General features: G+C 35.4%; 1 protein-coding gene across 4 annotated transcripts in view; it reads left to right on the plus strand.

Moving 5' to 3' along the window:
- The window catches only part of P4HA1 (prolyl 4-hydroxylase subunit alpha 1), a gene marked incomplete at its 3' end in the record, with an annotated part of 53,541 nt that extends 38,082 nt beyond the window's left edge, over positions 1-15,459 (plus strand). For 3 of the 4 annotated variants that reach the window (XM_084245372.1, XM_084245371.1, XM_084245374.1), the window contains 5 exons: positions 1,347-1,400; positions 6,605-6,670; positions 9,751-9,819; positions 10,573-10,669; positions 15,389-15,459. In XM_084245372.1, the coding sequence (XP_084101498.1) occupies positions 1,347-1,400; positions 6,605-6,670; positions 9,751-9,819; positions 10,573-10,669; positions 15,389-15,459 (357 nt within the window). The remainder of the gene's footprint in view (positions 1-1,346; positions 1,401-6,604; positions 6,671-9,750; positions 9,820-10,572; positions 10,670-15,388) is intronic. The other variant, XM_084245373.1, reaches the window with a different exon arrangement.
- Between the last annotated feature and the right edge of the window lie 4,293 nt (positions 15,460-19,752).

Consider the following 19,752-nt stretch of genomic DNA (forward strand, 5'->3'; position numbering starts at 1 on the left):
TTTTTCACTGGGAGGTAAGTAGCACAACTGCATGCTGTGCTGTTTGTGGGTGCTCTGATGTGCAGTCACCAATCACTGTCAGACTTTGAAAGTAACATGATTAGGCATTGATCATATATAGTAATTTGTGGACTGTTTGAACTAGCAGCAGCATTTGTACATTTTACAGTTAATGTACCATGTTACCTGAGATTTCAACTATTGTTGGGAGTCCAGTGTTAACAGTTAACTAAACCATGAGGTGTCTGAGATTTGTGCATTTTGCAACTATGTAAGGCAGGACTGTCTATATTTTAATTACTTAAGTTGTCATTTATTTTGTGGTAATATACCGCTTCCGTAGTATTCATTTGATTATTTTTTTTTTTTAGTAGTCATTTGATTATTAAAATCTCTTTGATGTTTCTTTTTCTTTTCGAATTAGTGTCTTTTTCTTTCCTAATTTGTATTTACACTTAGAAGGCTCTTTCAGGTTACTTGATATATTCCTATTTAACAGGCTTATCAAAACCCAGGGTGTCTACAACAGGTGTAGTAAAATATCCAAAGTAATTATAGTACTTGGACTTTGCTGTAGGCAGCACTCTTAATTATATTGTCCTTTCATTTCGTCAACATTGTAATTAGTCTCCTTTCATTTTGTCTTTTGGGGATGGAAGTAGAGAGTTAAGAGAGTTTTTCCTTATTTTGTGAATTAAAAAAAATTGAATTTGTTTCCAAAGTCACATGTGTAATAACTAACTAGCTAGAACTTGAAGAACTCAGACCAAATATTTTTCTCACTTCCTTTTGCTGTTTCACATTGGGACACTCATAATTAACTGAAGTTATTAGGGCCTTCCAGCAGGAATAATTAAGTTGGTGTTAAATTCTTACTATTTTTATATTAGAAAGTAAAAAAAAATAGAAAAACAGGATTTAAGTAAAACACATTTAAGTAGCCTCCCTGTTAGACTTTGGGAAGAATTAGTCCTGATTTAAATTCTAAAGGATAATGTTTAGTGAAATAGAAATCTCAAGATTCTAATTCTAGAAAATTTTAATTCTAAAAATTCTAGTTCTAAAATTTGAATTCAAATCATTTAACTTATGTGTTAAGAAAAAAAATGTGCTCCCCTCCAAACTTGCTAGAGAAAATATTAACTAAGATTCTAAAATAGCATATAGTAGCTACCTTTTAGTTTTTAATCTCTTATTCCTCATGAACTCTCATTGATTTGAAATGGTTTGCATTTCATTTTTCTAGAAGTATCTAACCATAATATAAAAGAGGCCAAAAATGAGACTTACAGATTTTTTTGAACAGCAGTCTTCCTATTTCATTAATGTTTTCTTTTTCCCTTCAGGTAGCAAATTATGGAGTTGGTGGACAGTATGAACCCCACTTTGACTTTGCCCGGGTAAGTTAAAAAAAAAGAAAAAAGCAGACTGTAAGAGTTCCACTGAAATTTAGGTGTGACATGTTAATTTGGTTCTTTTAGCATTAAAATTTCATAACCTATTTGTAATTTGTGGAAACAGTGGAATCATTATTTTGTAAACCCTTCTTTTAAAACATACCTAGAGGGCCTCCCTGGTGGCGCAGGCAGTTGAGCGCAGCCATGTGAAGCTGTCTGCAGCCTCTAGCATGGGTTCACGGGTTTGATCCCGGCCGGCCAGGGAGATACCCACATGGTGCAGCAGACCTCTCCTGTCTCACCCGCTCCTCCCTCAGCAGTGTATTTCAGTCAGTCTGCCTGTTCTGTTCCCCGCACTGTCTCTGGTGAATCCTCTCACCCTCCCGTACATCTGGCCTGTATCCTGGTTCTTGTAGCATGAATAAATAAATCTTTAAAAAAAAAAAGAAAATAAAAGCACACCTAGATACACATAGAAGAATATAGGATACTTTTAAATGCACTGCTGAGCCTCAAAAAATGAAAACTCTCAAGGGCAAACTGAACAAATAAAACCTAAAGACTAAAATTAAACTAAAGGAGGGCAAAACTGCTGAGGCTAGAGGTACATAGCTCCAGAACTCCAGGGCTTTGGGGATTAACAGTTCTAAGAGAAGAACTGCCACAGCGTAGGACTACTAAATCTGAGACCCCTGCATAGAACCTAAATCTCCAAAAAGAATTACACTGTTAATGAAAGAAAGAGTGGTCTTGAAAATAATCTGCTTTGAGGCAGAAGCTTTAAAAGGAGAGGTGATTCTTGCAGTCTTGTGGTATGGTCTTCAAGGACTTTGAAACCATAGACCTGCCTTCATCTAAATCTTGGATTGAATTTTTACTGCTATGGGAAAGAATAAATAAATTTAAAATGTTCAGTTTAGTAATGTTTCCTGGTACTTGGCAGAAAAGAAGTCACATCCTCTCTGAAGAGAAGTGCCCTCATTCTAGTACCTCAGGAATTTCAAGGAATAAATACAGCTAAATATGAAGTCATTAAAAATATACTGCTGTCAATAAGACACTATGGTGAGACTAAAACAACTAAGATTTAGACATCTCCAGAATTTTAGATACTTGAATGATCAGATACAGAATATAAACCACTATGTAATATTTAAAAAAATAAAACATATAAACAGTTGAAATAGTGGATTGACTGATAAAACTGAAGAAATTATAAGACTATTTTGAGAGATAGAAAGATTAAAAATACATAGATGTAAAGACACTGGAGACTAGATAACACTAAAGCAGTTTTTTAAAGGGTTGTCCTTGCCCAGATACTCTTGCTTAAGACTAACGAATGAGATCTTTTTGACTTCTTTAACATTATGAGCTATAAATTAGGGCATTTCCAAATCTTAATTTAAACCCCACCAACAGCAGAATATATATTTTTTCAAGTGCACACGGGGAATTTCCCAGGATTGTTCACATACTGGGACACAAGACAAGTTTAACAAATTCATGAAGTTTGAAATAATGCCAAAAGGAATCAAACTAGAAATGAGCTACTAAGAGAAAGCAAAGAAATCTAATACGTGGAGACTGAACAACACTCTACTGAAAGACCACAGGATCGATGAGAAATCAAAAAATACACTGAGACAAAAGACCCCAAATAAACAACCTAATCTCATATCTTGAGAAACTAGAAAAAAAACCCAAATCCCATAGAAGCAAATAATGAAAGTTAGAGCAGAGATATACGAAACAGAAATCAAAAGGACATTCCAAAAGACAATAAAATCAAAAGCTGCTTCTTTGAAAAGATGAAATAGATAAACCTCTAGCTAGGCTTACCGAGGGAAAATAAAAGGGAAACACATTTAAATAGGATAAAAAATGAAAGAGGAGATGTTAACAACATATACTGCAGAAACCCAGAGGATAATGAGACTACTGTGAACGTTTATATGCAAATAAGTTCAATACCCTATATGAGATGTACAAATTTTTAGAATTATACAATCATCCAAGGCTAGATAGGGAAGAAATAGAAAACCTGAGCAAACTGATCACAAGAAAGGAAATTTAAACAGTAGTTAAAATTCTCCTGAAAAGCAAAAGGACTAGACGGCTTCACAAGCAAGTTCTACCAAACTTTCAAAGACAAACTAATATCTGTTCTGCTCAAACTCTTCAAAAAATTGAGAAGGAATACTGCCAAACACATTTTATGAGGCCAACATCACTCTAATATCAAAGATAATGCACAAAATAGAAAACTATAGACCAATCTCCCTAATGAATATGAGTGCAAAAATCCTCAATAAGATACTAACAAACTGAATCCAATAATGTATTAAAAGGATTACATATCATAACCAAGTGGGATTTACAACCAAGGACTCAAGAATGGTTCAACATCTGAAAATCAATTAACATAATTCACATCAATAAAAAGATAAAATGTTCTTCATCACTTATCATCAGGGAAATGCAAATCAAAGCTGCTATAAGCGATCACCTCACACCAGTGAGAATGGCCCATATCAAAAAGACCGGAAAAACAAGTGCTGGTGAGGGTGTGGAGAAAAAGGAACCCTCTTACACTGTTATTGAGAATGTAGATTGGTCCAGCTCCTATGGAAAGCAGTGTGGAGCTTTCTCAAAGACTAAAAAGGTACCTGCCACATGCCCCAGCAATTCTACTCTTAGGTATCTACCTGAAGAATGCAAAAACACTAATTCAAAGGGATATATGCACTCCTATGTTTATAACAGCACTATTTATAATAGCCAAGATACGGAAACAACCTAAGTGCCCAAAGACAGATGAATGGATTAGGAAGGTGTAGTATACATATATAATGGAATAATACTCAGCAATCGAAAGTTAGACTTAAGACATTTGCAGCAACATGGATGGAGCTGGAAGGGATTATGCTAAGTGGAATAAACCAGAAATAGATAAATATCCAGATGGTGTCACTTACAAGTGGAATATAGAAAAACCAATGTCAAACTTTACAGGGATGTCCCATGCATGCATCCTTTACTCAACATCCCTTCATGTCAACATCTTACATAATTATAACACACTGTCAAAACCAGGAAATTGGCAATGGCACAAACCTCAAAACTTATTCATAATTCACTGTACTTGTGTCTGTTTATGCAGCAGTATTACATGTGTAGCTTTGTGCGATTGCCACCACAATAAAGATACATAGTTGCGCCATCACTTCAAGACTTCCCTTGCAATACTGTTCTGTAATAGCACACATTTTCTTTTTTCTTTTTTTCTTTTTTTTTTTTTTAAGAATCTCAAAGAATTTTTATTCAGTGATTGAATGGCTGGCTAACTGAATGAACAATGTGGAGAAGAGATGATAGAAATTATTTAGGGCAGTGAATTTCAAGTCACTTTAGGTTTGGACAGTAGCACACATTTTCTACCTCCCATTTGTAACTGCTAGTAACATTATTCTTTGTATAATTATTTCACAGTTAATATAAAAATTATATGCAATAGAGATTCTGTTGTGGTTGTCTTTTTGCACTCAGTTTAACTCCCTTGAATTTCATCTGAATTTTTACACACCATATTAGTACTGTAATATATTTCTTTATTGCTGAATGGTATTCCATGTTATTTATATATATGCATATATATATATATATATATATATATATACGCATACATACACACACATACATACACCACAGCTTATTTAATCATTCACCCTTTGAAGGTTACTTAGGTAATTTCTACTTTTGGACTATAAGTGAGTATAAATTTCTATGAGAAATACATTGTCATTTTTCTGGGATAAATGCCAAGGCAGAATATTGTTTTTTATTTTAGATTTAAACAGCCAGATGTGACTTCTTCAGCAGGTTAAAGTACTAACTGTCCCAAAGAAATACAATCATAGTAGCAGTAAACATTTGAATGGATAAAGAATTCAAAGAAAATCTTAAATTTTTTATCAATATAGATTTCATGAATGTAGCCATCAGTCTTTCATTTCTTGTTCTTTTGAAAGGTAAAACCATGGATAATTTTTTTTATTAGAGTGGCTTTTATCTTTTATTATTTTTTATTTTATGTATTTTTTACATCATTTTTCATTTTTGTACAATGTATGCATTTTCATCTTGGTTTTAGTCCCCGTAAAATTCCCACCACCCTTGTTTTGATCCTACTTCCTTCTCCCCCTCTGTAGTATGTCTCTGGTTTATAGTGGGCTGCTGATTTTGATTTTTACTTTATTATAATTAGTTTTCCTGATCCCTTATTTGGGTCTTTTACATTCCTGCTATCAGTGAGACCATCCAGTATTTTTCTTTTTCTTTCTGGCTTACTTCACTGAGCATGATCTCTTCCAGTTCCATCCATGTTGCTGCAAATGGCATGTGTTTATCTTTTTTGATTGCTGAGTAATATTCCATTGTGTATATGTACCACATCTTCTTGATCCAGTCATCTATTTGTGGGCTTTTGGGCTATTTCCAAAGCTTACCTATTGTAAATAGTGCTGCAATAAACATAGAGGTGCAGGTGTCCTTTTGAATTAATGTGTTTGTATCCTTTGGGTAGATACTTAGGAGTGGAATTGCCGGATCATATGGAAGCTCAATTTTTAGCAGATTGAGGAATCTCCAGGCTGCTTTCCATAGTGGTTAGACCAAAAACTGTGGATAATTGTTTTGATGTTCTATTAATAAGTATTGGTTATTTAGTCTAGCAAATATGTATTCTTCAAAAAAAAAAAAAACAAAACTCAGAATGCAGGCCTCCCTGATGGCCTAGGGATTAAGTCCCAGTGTGACAGTGACAGCCTGAGTTCCATCTCCAACCTTAAGCAAGAGTATCTGGTCCATTTCAGACCTCTCCTGTCATGCCCACTGCTCCCCTTAGTATAGTTCAGTAAATTTGCCTGTTCTCTCCATTCTGTCTGTTTAATCCTCTGACCCCCCACATCTCTTGCCTACACCCTTGTTCTTCTATGCAAAAATAAATAAAATTAGAAAAATATATATTCAATATTCAAACAGAGTCAACAACCAACAACTTTTTGAGTGCTCCTGTACGATAGCTTCTTGGACATTACAAGGGAACTTTTTGGGTTGTTTTAACCTACCATTCAGTATGTACTTAATATTTAGTTGCTGCTGGAGAATTTCATTTCATTACTGAATTAGTTGTTTTTCATTCACAGAAAGATGAGCCAGATGCTTTCAAAGAGTTGGGGACAGGAAATAGAATTGCTACCTGGCTGTTTTATGTAAGTTACAGTTAATTTTTTATTTTAAGTTGGGGTTTGTTCACATTACTCATTTGAGATGTATATTCAGCTTGTTGTTCTTCTTAGCTCTTACTTAACCCTACCACTTAAGAAGAATGTCACACAACCGAATAAAGGGAGTTAAGAATTTTTGCATTTGCAGCTTTTTCATATTGTGTATTACAACCTGAAGAAGTTAAAATTACTTACAGTCCAAGCAGTTACTATTAGGACATAATCATTATTAATATTTTGGAGTATGGATGATCTGATCTCTTTAGACATGTATAGTATGTACATATATGCACATTATATAAACTTTCCTTCTGAATTATATGTATCAGAAAAGTACACAAATCATAAATATGTGATAAATTTTCACAAAGTGAATGCATCTAGTGTAATTTGCATGCAGATCAAACAGCACATTACAGCACCATAAAAGGCCCATCAAGGATAACCATTCCCATGCTGAAAACGCATGATCTTAATTTTAAAATTGTTTATATGTTCATACATATAGACAAAATTAAGCTTTGATCATAATATTCACCCCATAATCTGTTGTTACTTAACAGCCAATTTATATTTCTCTCTCAATAGTGTGAGGTTGACTAGGCTTAACTCATGGCTCTTGCTCTGGATCTCCCATGCATTTGTATGACTGGCTCTGGGGTTAAGCTAGAATACTGAGGTTGAGGCTGGACCTGTAAGTGGTCTGGGCTTCCTCACAGATGGTGACTGGATTACATGAGCAAAAAATTTCCACTCCCCAAAAAAGGTAGAGTCAGGAGTGCATGGCTTTTTTAATACCTACCCTTTGACGTCAAATAGTGCCACTTCTGCTATATTTTATTAAGACAATTACATGGTTCAAGGAGAGGAGACATAGACCCTACCACTTAAGAAGACTGTCACATAAAAAGAGCATATAAGACAGGACATATCAGGACATATCTTGAAGAATATGATCTCATAATGCTGTAATGTTTGTTAAACTTAAAAAGATACAATTCAGATCTTGACTTAATTTTACTTCATTACTCTTTCCATTCTATTCCCTTATTTGAATTATATGAATTGGCATTTCTTTCTGTTATCTGTTGTATCTCATTCCCTACCAAAATCTTTTTCTCTACTCAGTCTGTTTTTTCTTCCTTTCTCCCTGCCACCTTCCCTGTTAGTCTTTTACCCTATTTTCACCATTCTTCTCCCCACTTTTCTCTACACTTAGACCTCCCAGCTATTCTTCTTATCTTTTTCTTGCCCTTACCTTTTTCCACTCATCACACAACTGTTTTGTTTCCAAAAGGATCTAAAGATACCGTAAAAAAAAAATGAGTAAGACATAGAAGTTGACTTAAAAATGAATTATCTCAAAAGGAAACTCAGAAGTTGATATACTATACAAAATTTATACAGTGAAGTCTTGTATACTTTTTAGAAGTGGTCCCTTTATAGAGGCTGTCAAACTTTTTGATCTGCATGTCTTTCACTTACCAGAATGGCAGTTGTTATAGTCTTAATTTACATTTCCCTTAGAACATTGTGCATCTTTTCAGATGTTTGAGTCATGAGAATTTCCTTTTCTGTACTTGTTTCTTGTATTTTCTTTGCTCATAGAAATATTGATGCTGCATTATTGGGTCCAATATCCATACGTATTAGATTATATGTTAGATTGCTATTATGTCTCCTCTAGTTATATAGCATTTTGATTAGATTACCACCCCACATTATTTAAATATTATTACTATTGGGTCACATTTGTAAGTACCCTATAGCTAGTTTTCTTTTTCATGAACAACTATTTAATTTCTCCAGTTAGTTTTTGGTTTGCTTAAGAGTTTTCAACTCTTTGATTTTATCATGATAAGATACCCTTCTTTATCTCAATTTTTTTAACCTTGATTTTAAACTTCCTCATATTAAGGTCAAACTCGGTACACAACAAAAACAAACCTTATCCATTTGTTTTTAAGTCACTTATTTTACAGGTGACTTTTGGCTACGCCGTATTTGTATTGCTTTGAAGATAATCTTTATTCATACATTCTACTTCAGTTGCTTTAAAAAAAAAAATCTTCACTGTTATGTTTCCTTTGCTTCATTTTGTGTGTATGTGCTTCCTCAATTTGGAAGGTTTATGTTTATATTCTAAATTATCTTTAAAACTATATAGTTTTAGGGGCCTCCATGGTGGCGCAGCGGTTGAGCGCTGGGTTGCGAAGCTGCCCGCAGCCTCTGCAGTGCCGGTTCGATTCCCGGCTGCTCCCCGGCCACCAGAGGAGGGTCCCACATGGCGCGCAGACCTCCCTGCCGCCCGCTGCTCCCCTCAGCAGTGTACTTCGGTCCTTCTGCCTGTTCTGCTCCCCGCTCTGGCTCTGGTGAATTCTCTCACCCTCCCGCGCTTCTGACTGTACCCAGTGCATGTATAAACAAAAAACAAAACGAACAAGCAAATAAATAAATAAATAAAACATGCCTCTATTTAAAAAAAAAATAAGAGACTTTAAAAAAAAAAACTATATAGTTTTATACAATCCTTTAGTTAATATTTCTTCCTACAATGAGAAATGACAAAACTGATTTTTAGTTTGTTGTTATTCTCTTGATGTTTACTTCTGGTTTTGTTTAAATTCATTAACTTAAATATTTACTGAACATCTGCTATTTCTTAGGTAGTATTCTAGACACTAAAACTCAGCAATGAACAAGACAGATGAAAATTCCTCCTCCCCGAGGAGGAATTATATTCTTTGTGCAATAAAATACTTTTAGATACCCGTTACTTGATTTGTCTGTTTTTAAATCCTCTTATCTCTACCTGTAAAAGTGCCTATTCTAAATTATATCCCCATCTCCCTTTCTGATTATCATTGCATATATATATATATATATAATTTATTTATGCAAACCTAAACATTATCATGTTTTTTAAAAACTGAGTAGCATGCACAAACACATCTAAGTAGAAGCCAGATATTCTCATGTTACAGAATTCAAGATCCTATCGTCATTAACTTGGCATGTTTAACTTGATTCTAACAATTCTGTTAATACTTTTTTATCTCTTCTAGATGAGTGATGTATCAGCAGGAGGAGCCACTGTTTTTCCTGAAGTAGGGGCTAGTGTTTGGCCTAAAAAGGTAAAGTTGCTTGTTATTTTCATTTTGGGGGTCTCTTGATTTCTTTCCCTGAGGAAGAGATATGCCTTTATTTCATGTCTAATATTTAATAACTATATTATTTCCAGATAGAATTTTGGATGTTTTTATAGATCAATTTACCATACCTTGAGGTAATAACCAACCAGAGATTAATGTTAAAAAATTTTTATTTCTAAAGTGGGTTCTATATATAGTGTTTGCCACTCCATCTACTGTTAAGATTTGTTTTGGCAAATATTCTTTATTTGTCAAGCAGCTTTTGTGGTACTAACATTTTCATATGATCACCAGAAAATATTTTAAATGATATAATCATTATCAGGATCATATTAGAGGAAGATAAAATGCTGCCATAGGGGCCTTCCTGGTGGCGCAAGGGGTTAAGATGCAACCTATGAAGTTATCTGGAGACACTGCACCATGAGTTTGAGCCCTGGCCAGAGAGCAACCCACATGGTGCAGCAGACCTCTCCTGACTTGTCCACTGCTCTCCTCAGAATTGTATTTCAGTCAGTCTACCTGTTCTGTTCCCCACTCTGTGTGTGGTGAATCCTCTCACCACCCCAACCTCTGGCCTGTACCCCAGTTCTTATATGCATAAACAAAACTTTGGGGGAAAAATGCTGCCCTAAAGGACTACTTCCACAAGAACAGAGGAAAATTTGGTTATTGCAAAAAGTGATAACCTGGTGTTTATTATATTTAGGAATAATTTTGTATTGTTTTCTACAGGGAACTGCTGTTTTCTGGTATAATTTGTTTGCCAGTGGAGAAGGAGATTATAGTACACGGCATGCAGCCTGTCCAGTGCTAGTGGGAAACAAATGGGGTAAATATTTCCTGTGTTCTCTGAATATAATTAGTGATTTTTGTGTTACATTGTTTTTAACACTATTTCCACATGTTATTCTATGAAACATTGGCTCCAAATTAAGACAATATCTTTCCATCAGGTGGCTCAAAATGGTCTTTGAAACATATTAATAGGTAAATTAGAGTATAGTATTGTACACACTAACACAAAGATGTAAACTGAAGATTGCAGCTTCCTACATAGGGGAGACTTCTTCAAAGTTTAATTTTTAAATTTGGTCCTGGAGATAGTGCAGACATTTTGCCGGGATGTTAAGGGTCAGGGTTAGGACTAGTATGAAGCTAGAGAGGCATGTACTCTCAGGGTCTTGCAGTACAGGATTGGTCACATTTTAGAATAGAAACAGGTAAACCTATTTTTAATACATACTATTTAACCCACGGTTAGCCATTTCATTATGTGTCACTAGCTGCATTTCAGTTGCTAGGTAGCCACGTCTATGGAGTGGCTACAGTATTGCACATAGCAAGATTAAGGAGTAATATCTGATCATCAAGATTGAAGAGATTTTCTCTGGTAATTATAATGTTTGAGAGTCACTGTGTTAGAATCAAGAGAAATTAGAGTTAGAAAGATCAGTTTAGAAGGCTGTTTTCATTGTCTAAGTGGGTGATAATGAAAGCTGGACTACGGCACCAGCAAAAGGGCTAGGGCACAAAGAATAGATTTTTTTTTTTAAAAAGGCATAGATTCGAGAGCTATATAAGGAAAATTGATGGGTTTGATGAATAAAAAGTGTGGATTCAGGGGCTGGAAAAGATAAAAGAATAGCTAAGAATTATTATGTGTCTTAGTTTAAGATATTTTGTACATGTTGATACCATTGATTGGGTTCTAAGATAGAAACAGAAAATTAATTTCTTTGAGTCATATTAAAAATAGTCTGAGGTGGGATCCTGTATTCCTGAATCATATACAGTGTTGTAAACCAGTGATACCTTAATTTTTAAAAACTTAAACATAGAAAATAATACCTTAGAATCAAGGAAGCATTATGAACACATAATAGTAGTAATTGATTACTATGAACATTTTCATGCAAACAAGTTCAACAATCTAGAAGAGATGGACAAATTCCTAGAACTATATAATCATCCAAAGCTATATAAAGAAGAAATAGAACACCTGAACACACCAATTACAAGCAGTGAGATTGAAACAGTAATCAGAACCCTCTCCAAACACAAAAGGGAGGATCAGACGGCATCACAAATGAATCCTACCAAACGTTCAGAAATGAACCAGTGCCTATCCTACAAAAACTCTTTCAAAAAACTGAGAAAGGAATACTACCAAATATGTTTTATGAAGCCAGCATTACACCAATACCAAAACCAAACAAAGACAACACAAAACAAGAAAACTACAGGGCAGTCGCCCTAATGGACACCAATGCAAAAATCCTCAATAAAATCCTACCCAGTAGAATCCAACAGTGCATCAAAAGGATAATACACCATGATTGAGCGGGATTTATTCCAGGTGCACAATGATGGTTCAATGTCCCACAATCAATTAATGTAATCCAATACCAACAAAAAGAAAAATAATAAAGCATGTGATTTTATCAATGGATGCTGAAAAAGCATTTGACAAAGTTCAAGATCTATTTATGATGAAGGTCCTTGAAATTCTCAGGATACAAGGAACATACTTTAACATAATAAAAGCCATTTACAACAAACCCACAGGCAATATTCTCAATGGTGGAAAGCTGAAAGCCTTTCCCTTAAGATTAGGAACAAGCAAAGATGTGCTTTTCAATATAATATTGAAGACCTGGCCAGAGCAATAAGACAAGAGAAAGACATACAAGGAATCCAAATAGGGAAAGAAGTAAAACTATCACTGTTTGCAGATGATGTGATAATATACACAGAGAACTCTAAAAAACTCCACAGAAAAACTAATCAAAACAATCAACCAATTTAGTAAAGTACCAGGATACAAAATCAACACACAAATATTAGTAGCCTTCCTATATACAATCAATCTGAAGAAGAAGAAATTAAGAAAATCATCCCATTTACAATTGAAGCAAAAAAATATCAGATACCTGGGAATAAATCTAACAAAGAGGAACCTATACAAAGAAAATTATAAAACATTTTCAAAAGAAAGAGACAAATAGACATCCCCTGCTCATGCATTGAAAGACTTAATATCATTAAAATGGCCATCCTACTAAAAGCAATTTATAAATTCAATGCAATCCTGATAAAAATCTCAATGACATTCTTCCTAGAAATAGAACAAACATTGATGAAATTCATTTGGAGCCACAAAAAAACCTCGAATAGCCAAAGCTTTCCTGACTAAAAAGGAGAATGGCAGTATCACATGCCCAGACTTCCAATTATACCACAAAGCCATAATAATTAAAACAGTATGGTATTGGAACAATAACTGACACACAGATCATTGGAATTGAATACAAAACTCAGAAAGAAAGCCACACATATATGGACAACTAATCTTTGACAAAGAAGCAAAGAATATTCAGTGGAACAAGGATACCTCAAGAAGTGGTGCTGGGAAAACTGGACCACCACATGCAAAAGAATGAAATGACTACTACTTCACACCATGCACAAAAACCAACTCAAAATGGGTAAAAGAATTGAATGTGAGACTTGAAACCATAAAATATATAGAAAAAAGTATAGGTAAAACAGTACATGACATACATCTCAGTAACATCTTTAAAGACTCATCCCTCAAAGAAAGAAAGTGAAGGAAAAGATTAACAGCTAGGATTAGATCACTAATCCCAGTGATTAAAACTAAAAAGCTTCTATATGCAAAAGAAGCCTTAACCAAAGCAAAGAGACACCCTACTGATTGGGAGAAAATTTTTGCACACAATACAATTGATAAGGGACTATAGATATGATCTACAAACTGCTCACAGACTCAACAAAAACAAACAACCCAGTCAAAAAATGGGCAGAAGAGCTAAAAAGACACTTGTCCAAAGAGGAAATCAAATGGCCAACAGGTATATGAAGAAATGTTCAGCATCACTTACAATCAGGGAAATGCACTTAAAACCACAATGATATCACCTCACACCAGTGAGAATGGCACATATTAAAAAAAAAAAAAACAAAAACTAGCAACAACAAATGTTGGTGAGGATGTGGAGAAAAAGGAACTCTCCTACAATGCTAGTGGGAATACAAACTGGTCCAACTACTATGGGAAGGTGTGTGGAGATTCCTCAAACTACTAAAAATGGAGCTACCTTTTGACCCAGCAATTCCACTTGTAGGAATCTACCCAAAGAACACAAACATTAATTCAAAAGGATACCTGCACCCCTATGTTTCTTGCAGCACTGTTTACAATAGGCAAGACATTGAAACACGCAAATGCCCAAAAGTAGATGACTGGATCAAGAAGATGTGGTATACATAAACAATGGAATACTACTCAGCAATCAAAGAAGATGAACTCATGACATTCACAGCAACATGGATGGAGCTAGAAAGGATGATGCTCAGTGAAATAAGCCAGAAGGAAAAAGGAAAATATTGGATGGTTTCACTTATAGGAGGAATATAGGGTAACCAAAGAAGGGATCAGGGGAAAAAAATTATAATAAAAAACCAAAATTAACAGGCAACTCTAAATCAGAGACATTCTGCAGGAGAGTGGGAGGGAGAGAGATCAAAACAGGGGAGGGAAGCCCACAAGGGACTATAATGATGGTGCATGGATGGATTGTTGGTGGGAATTTTAGGGGGACTACACCTAAGAGGAAAAAGCACACATTGTACAAAAATGAGGAATGATGTAAAATATATATAAATTAAAAAAAATAGAACTGAACTTTCTCACTTAACATCGAGTGAAACAGAAGCTAATCGTTATTTTTCCTTGTTTCCAATCCATTTCTCTGTCTAGTAAACATCTCTCATTTATCATAACATATTGTTTCCCTTTAAATGTAAGCGCTTCAGAGATAGGAAATGTATGTTGTTAAAACATAAGTATAAATAAAATACTCACAGATGTTAATTAAAAAAATAGTAGTAATTATCCTGGAGTTGCTCCTTTAGAATGAAGTGAGTTCATTTAAAAAAAAAGTCTTTGTTTTACCTGATTGCAAAATATAACTGCTGATAGAAGTTCTGCTCTGTGTTTCATTTCAATCTGTATATTGAATATTAGAAACTTTAGGAAATGCATATTGACTCAAATGTACATACATAATTGTTTATTATAAATTCTTGTGAGTTTGCAACATTTAGTGAATTTTTTAAAAAGATTTATTAATTTATACAATACCTACGGTACAGGCCAGAGGCGTGGGGGGGGTGAGAGGATTGACCAGAGACAGAGTGGGGAGCGGAACAGACAGACTGACCGAAAGCACTGCTGAGGGGAGCAGCGGGCGCGACATGTGGGAATCTCCCTGGCCAGGTGGGGAATCAAACTCGAGTTGCTGAGCCTGCAGAGACTTCACAGCGTTGCCCTCAACCCACTGAGCCACTGGGGAGGCCCCATTTAGTGAATCTTTTTAAAGACTTGCCTAAGTAACAACTGTTTTTCTGGTTTTGGACTTGCACTTTGAGCCCATGTAGAAACTTTGTTATAGACTTAACTCTTAGAAGTTCATTAAATAATAATTAGACCGTATGAAAATTTAATGTATTTTTCTTTATCTCACAGTATCCAATAAATGGCTTCATGAACGTGGACAAGAATTCCGAAGACCATGCACCTTGTCAGAATTGGAATGACAAATAGGCTTCCCTTCCTCTTCTGTTGTACTCTAATGTGTCTGATACACGTTTCCCAATCTTAACTTTCAAGAGTTTACAACTGAGTAACACTCCATGATCAATTTAGTCATGAACCTCATCCCATGTTTCATCTGTGGACAATCACTAACTTTCTGGGTTTTCTCTTAAAAGTGACACTAAATCACCACCTTGTACATATATAACCTTGAAGTTCAATTGGTATCACAGAGGACAAAGTCAGAGTTTAAAATGTGTAATTTTTACATTTATGTTATTTTAAAGACCTTTCTGATTGAACAAAAAATACAATTTCAGCAGCCAATTATAGCATTTCACTACATCTCCATTGGTAAGTGATAGGCTAGAATGGACTATGTGATTAAGGAACAGACGTGTTACAGGATGTACCTAGGTATTATGTTACCTAGTCTTACTTTTTATTGTCTGGATCTGCCTGAAGACTAAGAATAAACTACAACTCTAATCTGTTCCACATAGTATTTGCTCCATTCATAAGCTATTTTGTTGGCTTTTTTCTCTTAAGTCCTTTTTAAAGAAAATATACTGTATTTTACCAATCGCCTTTCCCTCCCCCCCATAGTTCCTCTGTGGTGAATTAAATCTATTTGAGTTAAAATACTTCAATTAAAAAATTTCTTTCTTTTAAATATAAAGTTCTGCATGACAACATTGGGCCTTTTTAACTAAAACAAACATTAAATCTGTTTCTTCTTTTTAAAAAGTGAATGATTTTGTCCATAAAATTTGCTTAGTGCTATTACTTTGCACCTCTTACTACTATTATAGTGAGGTGGTGATATTGGTATTTTCTGATTAATATTGTGCCTTAGGAGACTGGAAATTAAAAAATGTACATATCCTTTCAATGATGAGGGAATTGATAAGAAAAAAGGAGTATTTTCCTAAAAAGCCAAAATGTTTGTTTTTTCAATTCTGAAATGTATTGTGACAACAATGACCTATTTATGATCTTAAATCTTTTTTTAAAAATGTTTCTGTTTTCTGTGTGGTGTTTTTCATATTTGATGTGAATACATGCTGTATCAATAAGGTTATTTTGATTTGTTATTTCTTTAGTACATAGAACTTAGATATTTAATCAGTTAAAATATATTTCCTTCATAGGTAGCTCTACAACTTTATAATAATTATGAAGTTACTGTAGTAATAGCAGTTAAGATTTTTGGTTACTCAAAAATATAGTATGTAGTACAAAGCTGTAAACTCAATGAGGTATGTTAATTGACCCTTCACCTTTTTACATTCCTTATAGTGAATCCTAGTTCACACAAGGGGTTTTGTCCTTTCTCTGTTAGGAAATAAAATGGCAAAAGTCAGTCCATCCCTATCATGAATTACTTTAAGTGTAATTAACTCCCCAGTCAAGAGACACAATTGAAAACAACAGCTGTAATGGATTAAAAAGAACATTATCCTGTGGCCTCTCTACCACTTGGGGCCTCTGCATGTGCGTGCACGTGTGTGTGCATGCGTGCGTGCATAGGATTTGGATAAGGCACTCCTGCATAACTGCTTTAAGACAATGGCCCACATCACGAGGCAGCTGGGGACGACTAGGTAGCCATTGACTGTGTGGCCATAGTCTGAGGTGGTCTGGGAGTAGCTAGCTCAGAAATTACATCAAGTACCTGCACAGAAGTCCTTCCTGTATATGAGCCGACATGCCCCCTCCTTCCCCATAATGTTGATTACCCTTTGTCTCCCCTGGACCCTGCTCCTCTTGCTACTGTCGCATAAACAATCATGCTTGTTTATTACTGCTAATAAATAGCAAGAGGGCTGCTCACTGAACAGCAGAGTCTTGCCTTGCAAACCTGCCCCACCATCTGTCCCTCAGCGTGTCCCCAGAGATGTGCTGGCCGTTCCCCACCCAACTTTATTCAAATATATGCTATTAAAATAGACTTTCTGTAGTTGTAAAGACATGCATAGGTTGAAAAGTGGGAGTGGATGGAAAAAGTGTGATGCTAAAGTGGGATGCTAAACAATCCTTAAGAATAATAGAGGCTCATAATTCTTGATTTCAGAACTTACTACAAAGCTACAACATCATAAATGGTGGTACTGGCATAAAGACAGACGTATAATCAATTTAAATAGCCCAGAAATAAACCTTTGTAACACATAGATAACCCAACTTAAAAAATTGATCAAGGACTTGATATCTCTCTAAAGATACACAAATGACCATTAAACACATGAGAAAATGTTTACTATTATTATTAGGGAAATGCAAATCAAAACCACTATGAGATACCAACTTACACTACTTAAGACGCATCACAAAAAATAGGCAACGGCAAGAGTGGGTGAGGCTGTAAAGAGATGGAATCCTTGTGCATTGCTGCTGGGAATGTAAAATGGTGCAGCCATCATAGGAAATGGGATGGTGATTACTCAAGAAAATTAAACAGTTGCCATATGATCTAGCATTTCTGGGCATATGTCCAAAAGTAATGAAAACAGGGACTTACTCATTTGCACACAATTTTAGTAGCAACTTTATTTGCAATAGCCAGAAGGTGGAGGCAACCCAGGTGTCTATCAACAGATGGTCAAACAACATGTGATACAGATGGTGGAATATTACTCAGCTTTAAAAAGGATATTCTGATAGGGAAACCAAATAAGACATCAGTGTAAAAAAATAATAACACTACAAAACACAACAAAGCAAAAACGGACAATTATAAATCGGAGACATCCTGCAGGGGAGGAGGAGGGAGAGGGATCCAGGGAGGGAGGGAGGAGCACAGGGGACTGAGGTGATGGTGCACGGGTGCATTGGGGAAGGAAACTCTGGGGACTACACCTGAGGGGGTGGGGAGAAGCAACTATTGTTGAAAAATGAACAATGATGTAAAAAAAATTAATATAAAAAAATAAAAAGGATATTCTGACATAATGGCACAGCATGGATGAACCTTGAAAAAACTATGCTAAGTGAAATAAGCCAGACACAGAAAAGCAAGTATTGTATGATTCTACTTATGTGAAGTACCGACAATAATTCATAAGAAAGAAAGAATAGTGCTCACCGGGGATTGCAGGGAGGGGAGAGTAGGTGGTTATGTTTTAATGAATACAGAATTTGTTGGGGGATATGAGAAAGTTCTGGAGATGCATAATGGTGATGGTTATACAACAGGGTGAATATATTTAATGCCACTAAACTGTGCTCTTTAAACAGTTAAAGTGGTAAATTTAAACAATATAGTAAATTAAAACAATAAAAAAAGCTTGAACAAAATTAAGCATGAATTACTTTTATAACACAGCAATTCCTCTTCTGACTATATATCCAAAAGAATTGGAGAGAATTGAAGAGATACCTCTATTCCAAATAACCAGAAAGTGAAAGCAATGCAAGTATCCACTCATGAGTATATGAAATAAAGTATAAAAAGGAAAAGCAGCCAGCATATTAAAAAATAGATTAAATATCTAATGAAAAACATTGAAAATAAGGAAAATGTAACAGATACCAGGATTTCTTAAACAACAAATGTAAATATTGCTTAAAAATTATTTTTCAAGGGCCTTCCTTGGTGGCGCAGTGGTTGAGCGCTGGGCTGGGAAGCTGCCTGCAGCCTCTGCAGCGCCGGTTCGATCCCCGCCACCGGGTGAGGGTCCCACATGGTGCGCAGACCTCTCCCGCCACCCGCTGCTCCCCTCAGCAGTGTACTTCGTCAGTCTGCCTGTTCTGCTCCCCGCTCTGGCTCTGGTGAATTCTCTCACCCTCCCGCTCTTCTGACTATACCCAGTGCCTGAATAAGTAAATAAATAAATCTTTAAAAAAAATTATTTTTCAAGAACACTTTTCTAGTGTAAGAACCTGACATTAAGCTTTTGATGGTTGAGGCATCCATTTCAAAGACATTAATCTTGGACAAACTATTGCCAGCTGTTGACACAATTGCAAGCAAAACCACCAAGGAATCAGGTCACCTCCACCCATGAAGTTCCATTTCTACAAAACCCTGGATAACCAAGGCAACTGACCATTAGAGTGACCCCAGTTTTTCTTCCTACTCTCTAACCCCACTCTTATGTATGAAATTGGCCAATATAAGAGTGAATCTGTGAAACCCTAGTATCCCAACCTTGCATTCTAATAAAGACAGAGCCCCAGGTTCATACTCTCTCCTCTCACAGGCCATAATCTTGCTGTGTGAGCCTCCAGGATGCTGTGATAGGGTATAAGTCTTACTCCTTACTCTTCAATTTTTTTTTTTTTTTTTTTTTTTT

The sequence above is a fragment of the Talpa europaea genome (assembly GCF_964194135.1).
Source record: "Talpa europaea genome assembly, chromosome: 10".
NCBI lineage: Eukaryota > Metazoa > Chordata > Mammalia > Eulipotyphla > Talpidae > Talpa > Talpa europaea.